Source organism: Dreissena polymorpha, chromosome 10, assembly GCF_020536995.1.
Source record: "Dreissena polymorpha isolate Duluth1 chromosome 10, UMN_Dpol_1.0, whole genome shotgun sequence".
NCBI classification, from domain to species: Eukaryota; Metazoa; Mollusca; class Bivalvia; order Myida; family Dreissenidae; genus Dreissena; species Dreissena polymorpha.
The window spans coordinates 31,698,225-31,713,986 of NC_068364.1; the positions used below are offsets into that span (position 1 = coordinate 31,698,225).

General features: G+C 36.5%; 1 protein-coding gene across 2 annotated transcripts; it reads right to left on the reverse strand.

Moving 5' to 3' along the window:
- Positions 1-9,327: 9,327 nt before the first annotated feature.
- Positions 9,328-15,423, reverse strand: LOC127848543 (uncharacterized). 2 transcript variants are annotated; one of them, XM_052381056.1, is made up of 8 exons: positions 15,267-15,423; positions 14,377-14,502; positions 13,090-13,200; positions 12,484-12,603; positions 11,787-12,182; positions 10,908-11,080; positions 10,305-10,433; positions 9,328-9,506 (listed from the first exon to the last, which is right to left on the reverse strand). In XM_052381056.1, the coding sequence occupies exons 1-8, from the start codon at positions 15,325-15,327 to the stop codon at positions 9,405-9,407; spliced, it is 1,218 nt and encodes a 405-aa protein (XP_052237016.1). In that variant the 5' UTR covers positions 15,328-15,423; the 3' UTR covers positions 9,328-9,404. The 2 variants fall into 2 exon arrangements, with proteins under 2 accessions (XP_052237016.1, XP_052237017.1); XM_052381057.1 differs by lacking the exon at positions 14,377-14,502.
- Between the last annotated feature and the right edge of the window lie 339 nt (positions 15,424-15,762).

Here is a 15,762-nt window from a genome sequence, read left to right on the forward strand (position 1 = left end):
CTACCCACTTTGCTCGTGTACACACCACTCTAACATAATTCATGTGTTTATGTACGTATGTATTAAATATGCAACCAACTGTACTTGCAAAGTATACTATATACAATTTTTTCTTGCAATGTTTAAAGACCATGGTTTCTTTTATTTATATCAGTGAAAACAGCGTGTGTTCTGCTGTTAACACTTTATTAACAATACTATTATAAGTTAACAAAATAATGGCATCTTAAACTTATACTAGAAATAGCGCGGCAGAGGCCGACGCGTATCCCCACGCCGCATGTTTGACCCAGGGGCGCCTCCGGGTTGGTTATGGGGCCATGCATAGTTGAGATTGACCGTATTGTCTTAATAGATGTTCAGTATTAATTTGAAGTAAATCGGTGTAGAAATGAAGAAGTTATTGTTTATTAACCTAAAACAATGATTGAAAACCTCTGATCCGGCCCCATTCCAACCGTCATAAATGTTGACCCAGGGGTCAGATCGAAATTCTAAATAGTGCACTGTCGCACACATGCTCCTAGCTACCATGTGTGTAAGTTTAAAGGTTCTAGTGCTTATAGTGTATGAGGAGATAGTGGCCAGGACGGACGGACAGACGGCAGAGAAAACCACATAATAGATTTCAAAATCTAAACGCGGACCTTAAGTTCAAGGTCAAAGTCACAGGGGTCAAACTTTTTATGCGCATGGAAAGGTCTTGTCCAGATGTGTACCAAATATGAAAGCAATATCTCAAGGGACACAGTAGGTATGAGCCTTTGTCGAATCGCGGTCGCAGATTTCGAAACCTGAACGCTGAGGGCAAGGTCACAGGGGTCGAACATTTTATGCGCATGAAAAGGTGTTTCCAGATACACATGCATACTGCTAGGCCGTTGCCCCACCCAATTGTTATTGTATTGCGTGTTTTTAAATTAGACTCGTTTCCGATTAAATATCATAATTAAAGTAGGTATCTATATTACATATTAAAGATAAGTATCATATTTATTGATTTGAATTAATGTCTATTGCTTAAATCACGTTTTTGTCATTGTATTTGTATAATATTGTCGTTCACGCTTGCATCGTATTCATTTATTAAATCCGCCATTTCATAAAACGTTCATTGGTAGATATTTTTACTTTAACGGTCATCACGTGTCATTGACGTCATGTCTGAAAAGGTATAAATAGCAGATTCGAAAGTAAACAAGTGTAGTTTGGAATATCGATTTGAATAGTTACCATCTGGTAAAGATAATAAGAAAAAGATTAAAAGACACTTACTATAGAATAAGATGCTGGTATGAATATTTAAGTATTGATTGAATATGATATTTTTCCCCCGGATCGATAGATCGGGTGTATATTTTTTGGCCTTTCTTTCTTTCTGTTTCTCTGTCATTCTGTCCCAAAACTTTAACCTTTAAGTTAAAATTTGCAATAACTTTTGAAATATTGAACATAGCAACTTGATATTTGGCATGCATGTGTATCTCATGGAGCTGCACATTTTGAGTGGTGAAAGGTCAAGGTCATCCTTCAAGGTCAAATGTCAAAAAAGCGGCGCATTAGGGGACATTGTGTTTCTGAAAAACACATATCTTGTTGGATATATGGTTTTGTTATAATGAAAATAATTATGAAACTGAAAGTAAAAGTACAGAAACTTTTATAACCCTTTGTTTTTAGCTCACCTGAGCGATAGCTCGAGGTGATCTATTGTGATCACTCAGATCACTCAGCGTCCGGCGTCCGTCCGTCCGTCCGTCTGTAAACAATTTGTAAACATCTTCTTCTACTAAACCATTGAGCTAATTTCAACTCAATTTCATGTGGAGCATCCCTAGGTCATGGGACAAAAGAATTGTTAAAAAAATTTGATCACATAACCAAGATTGCCGCCATGACCATATATGGTAAAAACCTTAAAAAATCTTCTTGTCAGAAACCGCTCATCAGATTTTCAAAAAATTTCATAGGGATGACCTTTGAGGGCTCCCCTGAAAAAGTTGTTCAAAGAAATTTGATTCGTCAAAAAACATGGCCGCAGGAGATCGTTGAACTTTGCATGTTTATTCGTTTTTGCCTATTTTGTGAAAACTTTCAAAAATCTTCCACATTTTTTGTCCGATCCTTTCCAAATTTGCACAGTGTCTTTATATCAATGAGGACACGGACCCTACAAAAATGAGCATTATTGGTCCATGAAGTACAGAATTACCTCCCCTTGAATTGAGAAAATGGTGTTTATGCAATAAAGTCCAAATTTTTCATCCAATTCTTTCCGAACTTGTAAGGATTTAGCATGGTTCAAACAAGGGAAACAACTACGGTTTATGCATGTTCTTTTTATTACAGATTTGCCTCCCTTTAATTCATTCAAAATCTCATTTTACAGCAGAGATTCCAAATCTGACCTGTAAATGAGCCCCATATTTACTGCTGGTGCTATGTTACCTTTTCCCATTTGATCATTCTTAAGTATTGGTCTTGTAATGCTGCTACTGCTACCTCTACTGCTACTGCTACTACTACTACTACTACTACTACTACTACTACTACTACTACTACTACTTCTACTACTACTACTACTACTTCTACTACTACTACCACTACTACTACTACTACTACTACTAGTACTACTACTACTAGTACTACTACCACCACCACCACCACGTCTACTATTACTACTTCTACTACTACTGCCACTACTACTACTACTTTTACCACTACTACTACTACTACTACTACTACTACTACTACTACCACTACTACTTCTACTACTACTACTACTACTACTACTTCTACTACTACTTCTACTACTACTACTACTACTACTTCTACTACTACTACTACTACTACTACTACTACTACTACTACTACTACAACTACTATTACTACTACTACTTCTACTACTACTACTACTACTACTACTACTACTACTACACCACCACCACCACCACCACCACCACCACCATTCACAGTGACAAAAAACGTATTCACACAATGGCTGCTACTACAACTTATAGCCCATATAGGGGGCATGCATGTTTTACAAACAGCCCTTGTTTCTATGGGATTTTAACCACAACTGTTCATGTTTATCTCCGACACATATTTTTAGGTCACCTGTCATGAAGTGACACGGTGAGCTTATGTGATCGTGTGATGTCCGGCGTCCGTTGTGCGTGCCTGCGTGTGTCCGTGCGTCCGTCCGTCAACAATTTGTTTGTGTAGACAGTAGAGGTCACAGTTTGCATCCAATCTTGATGAAATTTGGTCAAAATGTTTATCTTGATGAAATCCGGTTTGGGATTGTATTTGGGTCATCTGGGGTCAAAAACAAGGTCACTAGGTCAAATAATAGAACAACCTTCTGTAGACAATAGAGGTCACAGTTTTCATCCAATCTTTATGAAATTTGGTCAGAATGTTTATCTTGATGAAATCTGGGTTGGGATTTTATTTGGGTCATCTGGGGTCAGAAACTAGGTCACTAGGTCAAATAATAGAAAAACCTTGTGTAGACATTAGAGATCACAGTTTTCATCCATCCTTTATGAAATTTGGTCAGAATTCTTGATGAAATCTGGGTGGGATTGTATTTGGGTCATCTGGGGTAACAATCTAGGTCAAATAAATAGAAAAACCTTGTGTTGACAATAGAGGTCACAGTTTTCATCCAATATTTATGAACTGTGGTCAGAATGTTTATCTTGATGAAATCTGGATTGGGATTGTATTTGGGTCATCTAGAGTCAGGAACTAGGTCACTAGGTCAAATCATAGAAAAACATTGTGTAGACAATAGAGGTCATAGTTTTCATCTGATCTTAATGAGTCAGGTGAGCGATTCAGGGCCATCATGGCCCTCTTGTCTTTGTTATACGGCATAACAAATTCATAACAATACCAAATATGAAAGCAATATCTGAAGGGACGCAGTAGTTATGAGATTGTTTTGAATCGCGGTCGCAGATTTTGAAACCTGAACGCGGACCCCAAGTTCAAAAATTTCATGCGCATGGAAAGGTGTTGTCCAGATTCACACGCATACCAAATACGAAAGCAATATCTCGGTATCAGATTTCGAAACCTAAACGCTGACCTCAGGGTCACATGGGTAAGGGGTAAAAAATTGTATGTACGTGGAAAGGTGTTATCTAGATTCACATGCATACCAAATATGAAAGCAATATCTGAAGGGACACAGTAGTTATGAGCCTTTTTCGAATCGCGGTCGCAGATTTCGTAGCCTGAATGGTGACCTTAAGTTCAAGATCACAGGGATACAAAATTGTATGCGCATGGAAAGGTGTTGTCTAGATACACATGCATAATACATATGAAAACAATATCCGAAGGGACATAGTAGTTATAAGCCTTTTTCGAATCGCGGTCGCAGGAAAATCTCTGACCCGGCCCAACCCCAACCCATAACTTTTGACCCAGGGGTCAGATCAAAATTCCATTGCCGTCACCGTCGCACATATGCTCATAGCTAACATTTATGTACGCTTCAAGGTTCTAGTGCTTATAGTGTAGGAGGAGATAGTGGTCAGGACGGACGTACGGCAAATATAACCATATAAGCCCCACCTTTTCTCCGAAAAGCGTGGGGATAACAAAGTTAACCACTGGGGTTCTTTTTCATTAACATATGATGCTCTCTCGGGAAAGGCTCTTAAAGTAATTTCAAGCTAAAAGCAAATTTAGTAAAATACCCAGATATATCAGTGTATTATTGACTTGAGCTTTTTAAGAAACTTATTGAACCTATTTTAAGCTATGGTTGCGAAGTATGAGGGTTAAAAAATAGTGACTGTTCAGATTGAAATAATGCAGTGTCATAAAACTTTCATTTGAAGCTAAATTGCTAAGCATTGGCTACGACATAGTTTTTGTTGTTTACTTATGCATGCGAGAATAAGTTCCTCAATTGACGGTCTAGGCTAAAAGTGTTTACGGAGACAGTAAAAATATTTTTTTCTGATAAATTTTTGAAGACTACGGGCGACTTCGATCGCAAACCATAGTGTCCATGGTCTGACTAAATTGAGATCGAATTCACTTTGGTTCGACTAATCTGGTCTCATTGGATGAACTAGACAAAAACGGCCATTCCTCTGGTTTAAAGATGGCGGCAAATGGTAAGATGTGTGAACGCTGTTTTTATTTTCGTTGAAATGTGTTCATATGTCTTGCATCCAGAGATAACTAAGCTGTCCATATGTCTTTATCATATAGAAATAATTGATGGAACTTGGAAATAATTTGATATGGAAAAAATTGATTATAAGGAACCTTGATTTTGAATTTTATTTTAGTTTTGTTCCGTGAATATAGAGTATTATGTTTTGCGTCTATTATGTATGGATTTTGTTGTTGTTCTGGTTTAAAATATGTAAATAAATCACATGAAGAAAAGAGAATCTAGTTAAAATTTTATTTATTATTACATAATTCTATAATACGGCAAAACATAATTGCAAGAATGTTGAGTGAACACATTTATTCAAATAAAAGTTTCGTTCAACCCAATACAATAAAATATGCATCATTTAAAATGGACAAATAATAAATTATTACATATTACTGTATCATGAATCACAAGTTATATAGCATTTAGACGGCTCTACTCATAAGTTGAGCCTTGCTCTGTGAAAATAGGGTTTAATGCATCTGCCTAAATTGTTTTACCAGATGGCCTGTTCAGTCCACACTAATCAGGGAGACACTTTCCGCCTTTATCGTATTTTTCTATGAGCGAATAATTAGTAAAGGCACCTGATAAGCCTGTGCGGACTACACAGCCTAACACTATGTACATGCATTAAAACCCCTTTTTACAGAGCGATCCTCAAGTATTTATTAAATGATTTATTAAGTCTTCTTACATTACAGGTCGAACCTCAAAGACCTCGTGAAGAGGCCGGTAGGACCTGTAAATAAACTCTGATTTAAAAAAAAAAGTCTTCTTGCATTATAATATTTTTTCAAGAAAACTAAGTCAACACTCAGTAAAACATGTTTATTTGATAGAAAACGCAGGAAAATTAGTTGTACTTGAAGTAAAATTATTAAGGAAATATACATGATGTTCCAAGCTTAACTAAATAGCACTGTCATTTCAAGCAATATATCGAATAAATGTCTTGCAAATCGATAGTGTGCACGAAAATCGTCAATATGTTTTTCGTATTCCCATGTAATTTGGTACTGTATGATATTCTTGTTTTGAGAGAGTATACGCAAAATAGTTAGTATACTGTAACCTTTAAAAATCTAATCAAACTAAAGCACATTCAATCATTTACCCTACCAGACATGCGTATAACAACTTCCGTTTCCAGACTAAAGTTCGCGATCGAAGTCGCCCCTTATATTTGGTATTTATAAACATATTTTAAAATATTGTTATTTACGTTGCTGCGAAGCAGCTCGTCTAAGTTATCATACCATGAACAAATTCTTCACAATGGCGATCTATGTAAAAGACCGAGCCAGTCCCATTGAGATAGCTCGATTTTTCTTATCGGCATACCTCGCTGATTATCATTGATAAAGGTAAAGGAAGCTCAGCTATAAATTGGACAGCATATTCTGGGACAAAGATTTAATAGTTTGAAAACGTTAATTTCAAATCAGTGAATGATATTCAATCAATTATATGTTTATAGATCAATGAAGCAACTATGCATTTTCTGTATTGTATTTGACATTTGTCGTGATTATGTAAATAAATTGCGAATGAAAACGTGTATAATTAACGTTAAACGCGATCATGGGTGTAAAGATAACGAATTATTTCGAGCCTGCCATTTGTTAACGTTAAAGCGAGTATGGTATATAAACAGCATAATAGCCGTGCGTCATCTATGAAACTCGCTCTTATGCGTGCTCTCTCGTTTTTGCATATTTAATAAACTTTTCAAACATAAATGCCAGAGCCACATCAGTGCACAAACTTTGTTTGATAATTCATTCGTTTGTTGGATATTGTTTTCTGTTTTAAACACATATTAGGTCATATCGCGGAGATTTAGTTAACCTTACCATGTGTTCATGGGCGAACTCACGTATTCAAGTCGTATTAAACTATGTGCTCATACCTACTTTCGGGAATCATTATGAAATTATTTCCGTACTTAACAAACCAACATGCCTAAGCTTATTGAATTAGAGAAAAACAATAATCAAAAGAGAAAAATTATATGTTCATGCACATGGGCATGTGGAATCACGTCCGTACACATAACACCATTAACTTAGGAAAGAGAACAACGAAATAAAATGTTTGGTATGATATACATGTGAAATTTAAGAGCATGGTGTAATTAAGAGCATGTCAAGTTTTGAATATATCTGCTAAGTAACGTAATGTTATAACCCACAAACGTTTTACTGTAACAGAACGTTTTTTTAAGATAAGCGGTACAGAAAATACACATAGAATATCTTTTTAAAGATATTTCTTGTAATATTTGATCGAGAATGTAACCCGCCTCCCAATTTCGCTGAATGGGTCAAGTTCCCCACGGGTACTACTTCCCCGTACCCCCATTTTTTTTTCGTAACCAAATTTTTTTTTGTACCCAATTTTTTCCTACGCACAATTTTCATACCGACATACACAATTGTGGTGATGTATATAAACTTCAATTACAGCTTTTATGTCCATCCTCTTCAAAAAGCATCGTCAAACCAGTACTGTCAGCACTTGGATTTTATTTTGCGTTAACAAGACATTCCAGAAAAAAAAATGAACAAATATTTAAATTCACGATAATTATCGGAAATAGACAAAGTAACCGGATATGGTATTTAATTGCGCAGATCGAGCGCGCGAATCGAGAGCGAAAAGTTCTGCGTGAGACAAAGTACACAATCTGTACACCGTTCTTTATCAGGGTAAGTGGATTTTCGTGTGTATACACATTACATAGGAAGTATGCGTATTTTTCTGATGTGTTAACTATGTAATAAAAAGCTTTTTTAGGCTATTGAACGGTGATTTATTTGACGCCAACAATAACAGTTTTTTGCGGTCATGTTGTTGTTGTTGTAATATCTTCACCGTCTATGTAGACGATCCTCTACCAGATCTGTAGAGTTCAACAACAGGTTATCGTTCTCACCACTAGTATTGTGTAGTCTTTCACCGTCTATGTACACTGTAGTATATACACAAATATTTTTTTCTTACAGTCTCTGAGCTTTTGCACTCAACAGCTAGGGTCAATCCGTATAAATTCGGACAAAGGGAGAAATTCGGACAATACTTCTTCCCAAGCACACTAAATCTAGCCCTAGACCTTCTGCGCCTACAGCCCTTTGATTATTAACACAACTTGTGTACTAAACTGTTAAAAAAGTTGACCATTTAAATTTAAGTACTTATGCGATATTGAGCGACATGCCGATGTCTTCGATAAATATTTTAAGGGTGCAACTCGCACATGCTGGCGTTTTTGCTTTTACCAGAGTTGTCTTTCTTCGATAAAGCGTTGCCTTTTTGAATCCGTAATTAAAAAATTATTTACGATAGAGCAATAATAATACGTATATGAGCCTTCCTCTGCGAAAACAGGGCGTAATGCATGTTTACAGTAATCAATCTGCAGACACCGAACATGAAAATAAGCAGTTTGAACAGACGAACACAATTGCGAACTTTCGGAAGGTAGAAAAATGAAAGTGAAACTACAAGCAAAAAGAAGGTAATTATGGAAAGTAGTTCCAAAAGAATTCGGTTTGTCTGTTGAATCATTTGAAAATGAAAATAAAAAATATGTGCTATAAATATGTTAACTTGAAACATGGGATAAAATATAATTAGGAATGTAATTGCACTATACACATAAATGACCACTATCTGAGCATGAGCATATACGAAAAACGCTTGTATTTTCATTTCATTTGGATAGTTATGTGCAAGGAATACGTTTCGATTTTCTTGGAAAATCCGTGGTAGTTTCCGATCTGCGTGTGCTTGCAAGTTTGAGGTGAACTTTGTCTGTGTTTTACGACACTAAACGGCGTTTTATTGAATGAACTATTCAGATTACCTGTCCGTTGATGGTTGTGTGCAAGGAGAGATTTGTAACATTATCGCAATGCAAGGATATGTTTGATGATGGTGTTTTGGGCGTGAATAAAGCCTTGAATCCTGGCCATTTTACACGTTAGTGTGTCAATTGACTGGTGTCGATATGCGACACCTAAGTTTTATTTGTGTTGTTTGCCATATTGCGAATTACTTATATACGACACGCCTTGTAATGCAGGCTGCACGAGTAATCACAGAAGTTTCGACGTGCAAAGCGTGATGCAGTGTTGTCAAGATAAAATTTTAATCTCGAAAGTAAATGTCACACACCACATTGTATTTCACATGCGAAATGTTCTTTAGTTTATTGAATAGTGTAGTAGGTCGTGGGGTCCGTTATTGTGTTATCCATTTTCCCAGTCACGTGTTCTATTGTCGGGGGCGTGTCGCAGTGCTGTATGGCAATCTGTAATGTACACGATCAAACGTTGATGATTGTCAAGCATTTCATGGTTCGGAGAAGTTTTTCCAAAAAAAGAGCAGAAAAGAAAGCCAGCTTTCAGCCGGAGAAAAAATAAATAAACCTCGGTCTGGGAAAACCGGGCTTAATGCATTTGTAAAGTGTCGTCCCTGATTAATCTGTGCGGACTGCGGACATACATTAAACCTTGTTTTTCCAGAGTGATGTTCAAATGTAAAACTCCAGCTGCATAAACAGAGAATATATTTCATAATCAGAAGTTATTGTATTTATGGCAAGAATCCATCGCCTAGTACTGTTTAATCATTTACATTTGTCGGGATTAAATTCCGCGTTTAAAAAAACAACAATTTTTCGTGGATAACAAAATTCATGTGTTTCCATTTTTGAGTAAAAAAGAGAAATTTTCGACTGTCATAAAGCGATGTGTTTGTGTTAAAGTCGTGGATCGGTCAATCCGCGAAGTCAACGAAAATTAATACACCATGAATGATAATGTTTTTACAGTATGTTGATTTCTCTTTGAAGTGATGACTGCGATGTATCTCGCGTTAGATTATATGATCATTTTTATATCGATTTTGATTGGACAAAAGAGCTCTTGTGATCCTATACCTTAAATATGACTGGACGATAACAAAATAATGGTTGAGTTAAACGCAAGCAATTAAATTTAAGTTTTAAAAACAAGTATTATCGTAACAAAAAATTAGCATTTTAGAAGGCGCACAATGACGATAGAATTATGTGCGTATACAATATAATTTGCATATCCAAACGTACCTTGATGCCGTCCGGGTTGTAAAGACACTCGAGAAAAATTGCGGCCACGGACTCGGAGGAGTTGTAATGGTTGCCATGGATACTAAACACGGGTGTGTAGTGGGGGATCTGGAGACAGTTTTCCATCACCTGCGTAACGCGGAAAATAGAGTTTGGTGAAGAATGAGCCTCGATCTATGAAAACTTGGTTAAATGCATGTGCGTAAAGTATGGTCCTAGATTAGCCTGTGAAGTCCGCACAGGCCAATCTGGGACGATACTTTCCACTTTAACTGGATTTTTGCAAAAAAGAGACTTCCTATAAAAAATACCATAAAACGGAAAATGTCGACCGTGATTAGCCTTAGCGGACTGCACAGGCTATTCTAGGACGACACTTAAAGCACACAGAGTAAGCACAGTTTTCATAGACCGCGGAATAAGAAAACAAGACAAATACCACACATTTATATCAAATTAATTGACCAAAGTTTTTTTTTAGAGTTGGCTTTTTGTTTCAATAACTTCCTTGACCTTTATAAAGAATGCAAAAACGGCTGTTCATTACATCGAAGTACTGAAAGCAATAGTTTGGAAAAAAAACAACAACACAATGTAACTGACGTTCAAGCCTATGTTCCATGTAGATGGTTCCCCAACTTTACAGCTGTTTAGTACAAAAGCTTCCGCTGATTTTCTGGTTCCCGTTTCTTCACACGTGGATGCGTTCGGATGAGAGGAGACCAGACTACTGGCGATGTCGTGGACGATGCCGTACTTGAAGCACGTGTGCATTTCTAGTGGAAGTAGAATAAGAACAACAACATAATCAAACAAATAAGCACATTTATAGTTTATCAATATAAATATTAAGACATAAATCTGAACGGAACTTGGTTAATACATTCAAGCCTAGCTCTGTGAAAACGGAGCTTGATACGTGTCTGTAAAGTATCGTCCTAGATTAGCCTGTGCAATCTGCATAGGCTAATCAAGGAAGAAACATGCCCCATTTTCCCAGAGCGCGGCTCTTTTTTCCCACGCGGTTGTAAAAGGAAGACCTCGTTTAGCAAATGCTTAGCTAAACTGATTAGCTGTGCGAGTTAAATGCATCATGAACTTTTTCAACGCGCTGTCCTATTTTGTTTTTTCGCAAGACTTCACAATTCATAACGTTCCGATTATCTAACCTAAGAAAATACACTAATGAAATACGCATACTTTTACGTTGGCAGATTATTTTTTTTGGTCAAAACCCTTTCAGAAAATCATTTTTTATATATTACATTTTACGCAAGCCTTAACTATAGCTTTGGTCGCATTGAAAATGTTTCTCGAGCATGAAACTTCATTTAAGAGAACATGTAGTGTTCGGTACATTTGACGGCTGTAAACATATTTTTAACAATGAACAAATCAAACACCAACAGCAACACCATAACACTTTAGATTTTGAGGAATGCATGATTGTTGGTGTTCGAAACATAATCGTAACATGCCTACGTGGGAGTAAGTGAGAAGCAGATGACGTCATAACGGATGTGGTTGTGGGCGGTAGTGTTGTTGTGGTTGTAAATAGCGGTGTTGTTACTAGCGTCGTTGTTGGTGGCGTTAAAGTTGAGTTGGTCGTTGTTGTGTATTCTGAAACGGGTGTTGTTGGAGCGCCTGTTGCTGTTGTCAGCGTTGTTGTTGTTGACATTTCTGCGCCTTCTGTTGATGTTGGTGATGTCAAAGATATCGTCGATGATAGAGTTGAGTTGGCAATAGTGGTGGTTTCCGGAACGGCTGTTGTTTGTGCTATTGTTAATGTTGGCAGAGGGTTTGTTGTTGTTTGCGGTGTTGATGTTGGAAGTGTTGTTGTTGGTATTGGAGTTTCTGTTGTTGTTGTCGTTGGGATTACTGATAAAATAAAAAAAGAAAACTATAGATCAATAGTATTTTTTTTTTAAACATTAACACTTTTTATTTTGGTTCAAACATGTGTTTGCATTTATTTTACATGATAATGTTATATGTTTATGTAAGAAATACTGCCTGAAAGAATAAACATATTGTAAATTCATATATGAATACCCTATTTTGCCATTTAATTCTGATTTCATAAACTTTACATGCTGTTAACACAATCCCAAGCATGTTTGGCAGTGCTGATGTAATAAATATTACTGGATGTTGCCACAAATAATATTTAATCACATACAGGTTTCGCAGTGCTCTCCAGTATACGAGTCTGGGCATGCGCAGTGGAAATATTTTGGCGGAGTTCCGTCCCTTTCACACGAGCCACGCCTACATGGATGGTCACTCTCGCAGACGTGGGCTGCAGTCGTAAAGGAAAGAACATGAACATTGTCAATCGTTTGACGAGTACCTTACATCCATGTACGGAACTAGTTTAAATATTTAATTAAAATAACGTGAACATTGTGAAAAATTGACGATTTTCTTACATTCTTATGTCGATCACGTTTAAATATTTGACATTTCTTTGTTTTGTTTTTTTTAACTTACAATGTGTATTTGTTTTCGCGGCCTTATATCTACTACAGCATCAAATAAACAAAAAACGTAGCGCCATGAAATTTGAAAATTACTGTACAGTTGAGTTTCGTCGAGTTCCATATTCGTAGGCTTTAATAGGTGCGTGTAACAGGGACAGTCCGGAAAGCGGTCTTATTTTTCATATTGTCAACCCGGTTTTCGAAGAAACTACAGGGTTATTCGGCTATCATTTTCACTGACATAATTGTATCATGTGTCAACAAATTTCAGGACTCTGTGTATTAAGAAATTTTCGACCACTCACTCTGACAAGTGTTCCCTTTGAACCCGAACCGGCAATGGCATTCAACGTGTCGCCAATCATGGGTCTGCGTACATTGTCCAAAGTTTTGGCATGGTATGGAATCGCATGTTGCTGGAGAAACGGGATTGCAATATATTAATCATAAGGCGTTGAAGTAGCAGTTATAATGGTGGCTGTGTAAGTTATAAAAGCAGCAACAACAGCGGTTGAATTGGAATATATGAGGTAATATAACTAGAATACAGAATATAACTAGAATATAGAAAATAACTTGAATATAACTAGAATTTACCTTTGCCTTTCATACAAGAAGTCGTAAAAAAGAAGCTCTATTTATTACAATAATAAATTAGTTGCTTGCCAGCGAACAATTAAAAATTAACAATAGAAGAGGAAAGCAACACAGAATTATATTGATTCACAGATTGACCTTACGTTAATTAATAGTAATACTTTTCACGTTTTCTGTTATATGATTTTAATCTCACATTTGTGAAAATTTAGATCAAGTATTTATATAGTCTAATTGTTTACAGGTTCGTGATGATATCCAACTTTTGACATGCAAGTAAATCTTTTTTTTTTAAATTCTCCTTTAAAGCGGAGAAAAAAATCTCCTTCAAACCCAGTCAAGAGATACAGAGGGGGTAATTTTTCGCCGATTTAAACCCTTTATTACTAGTATTTATTGTTTAAATACCGATCACTTTCCATCAGCAAGAAAGTTACTACGTTTATCAGCAAGAAAGTTACTAGCGTTTATTTCGTGTTGATATTCGCTAATAATCGTGACTACTCGCGGCGAAATTGCATAAAGGGATAATCTAATTAAAGCTTCAATAAGAACATTGCGGGGCGTAAAGTCGAGATATAGAGCGAATCTTAATACGAAGCAAACGGCAATCACATGTTAACTGATATGACAGGAAAGTGAGCGTCCTTTAAAATTAAACAAAAGTAATAAAGGGTATAAAACGGCGAAAAATAACTGTCTCGCCATCATGACAATCACGTGATTACCCCCTGTGGAGTGTGTTTAACCCTTTCAGTGCGGGAACCGAATTTTAAAGGCCTTTGCAAACCGTTTGGATCCAGATGAGACGCAACAGAACGTGGCGTCTCATCTGGATCCAAACTGTTTCCTATTCTGATAGTATTCTTTGAAAAAAAATTAAGAAAATGCTTATTTTACAAATTCAGCAGACGACATTTTAGCAGACGACAAATTTCCCAGCATGCAAAGGGTTAACATGTGTGGAAAAAATATGACCGATGACAAACATGCACCTTCAATAGCCTGACTTTTCTTGTGCTCACAGAGCCATCCGTCAAAGCCTTCAGGGCAGATACAGTGTTGAAAAACAGCACATGTTCCGCCGTTTTGACAGTCGCACGTAAATTTGATATCAAAAACTAAATAACAAAAATAAAAAGATTGAACAAATTTCTCATAGGTGATTCTTCAGAAGTATTGTTCACAAACACTGTTTTCGTTTTAATTTCGTGCGATGTAGATTGACGAATGTGAGGTCAAATGTAATGCTGACACGATTATAACAAAACAATACTTTGCAATCCATGTCATGTCGACATTTTTGACTTGACATGTGTCAATCCACATCGCAGGAAATTAAAACGAAGGCAGTGTTAGTGAACTAATGGGGAAGTCTTAGCATGATATGGAATCGCATGTTGCTGGAGAAACGGGATTGAACTATTTTAATCATAAGGCGCTGAAGAAGCAGTAAAAATGGTGGTTTTGTAAGTTGTAGAAGCAGCAACAGCAGCGGTTGAATTAGAGTATATAAGGTAATTTAAATAGAATTTGCATTAGCGTTGCCGTATATATCCTTCGTTACCTTTCGTACAAGAAGTCGTAGAATAAGAAGCTCTAGTTAAATACAGCAATAGAAGAGGAAAGCAAAAAGGAATTATATTGATAGTTTCTAGGAATTGTACGACGATTGAGAGTAGTTGTATAGATAAGTACATATGTTCTACTTAATTGTTATTTCAAAATGAATTTCGGTTCGGAAAAAATGAAATTAAGTTCATGGCTATCACAAACCTAAAATTAATTTAAACACCGGAAAAACTAAGCGCTAATATCGCCAAGAAGACAATATACATTCTAAAATAATTACTTTTTATATTCATTGTGTATATCCGGTACTTACAAATAAATCCATCCACAACCCTCACTGTCAGAGCAAAAAGCACTAGGGCAGACAATGGCATATTTTAAACCTGAACAACTTGCAATCTTTGCATGGTATGAAGAAAGACTCAAGATACGTTCGTCAGTAAAGGGAATACTGCAATAGGTCAACAAGATAATGGAAAGTGGGACCATATTCTAGAGATGTATACAAGGCTTTCAGTTACACTCGTTATAGCTTGTTTAAACGACTATTTTACCAGATTTTCAACGAAAATTAAAATGCTGGTTATAAGACAGTGGTGTGTTGAGGTGGGCGGCGTCAAACAGGTGGTTTCCCGTCAACAATATAAGTTTGCATTAAACAAAAATAAGGAAACTTAAAAAAAAACAAGCTTGCATAGCGATTCAGCATGTGATTGTATTAGGGAGTAGTCAAGGTCAAGGTCACTGTTACTGAAACTAGACACTAGGGCAATCATGATCGTGCGCCCAGCTAAGTTAAAGGAAACGAA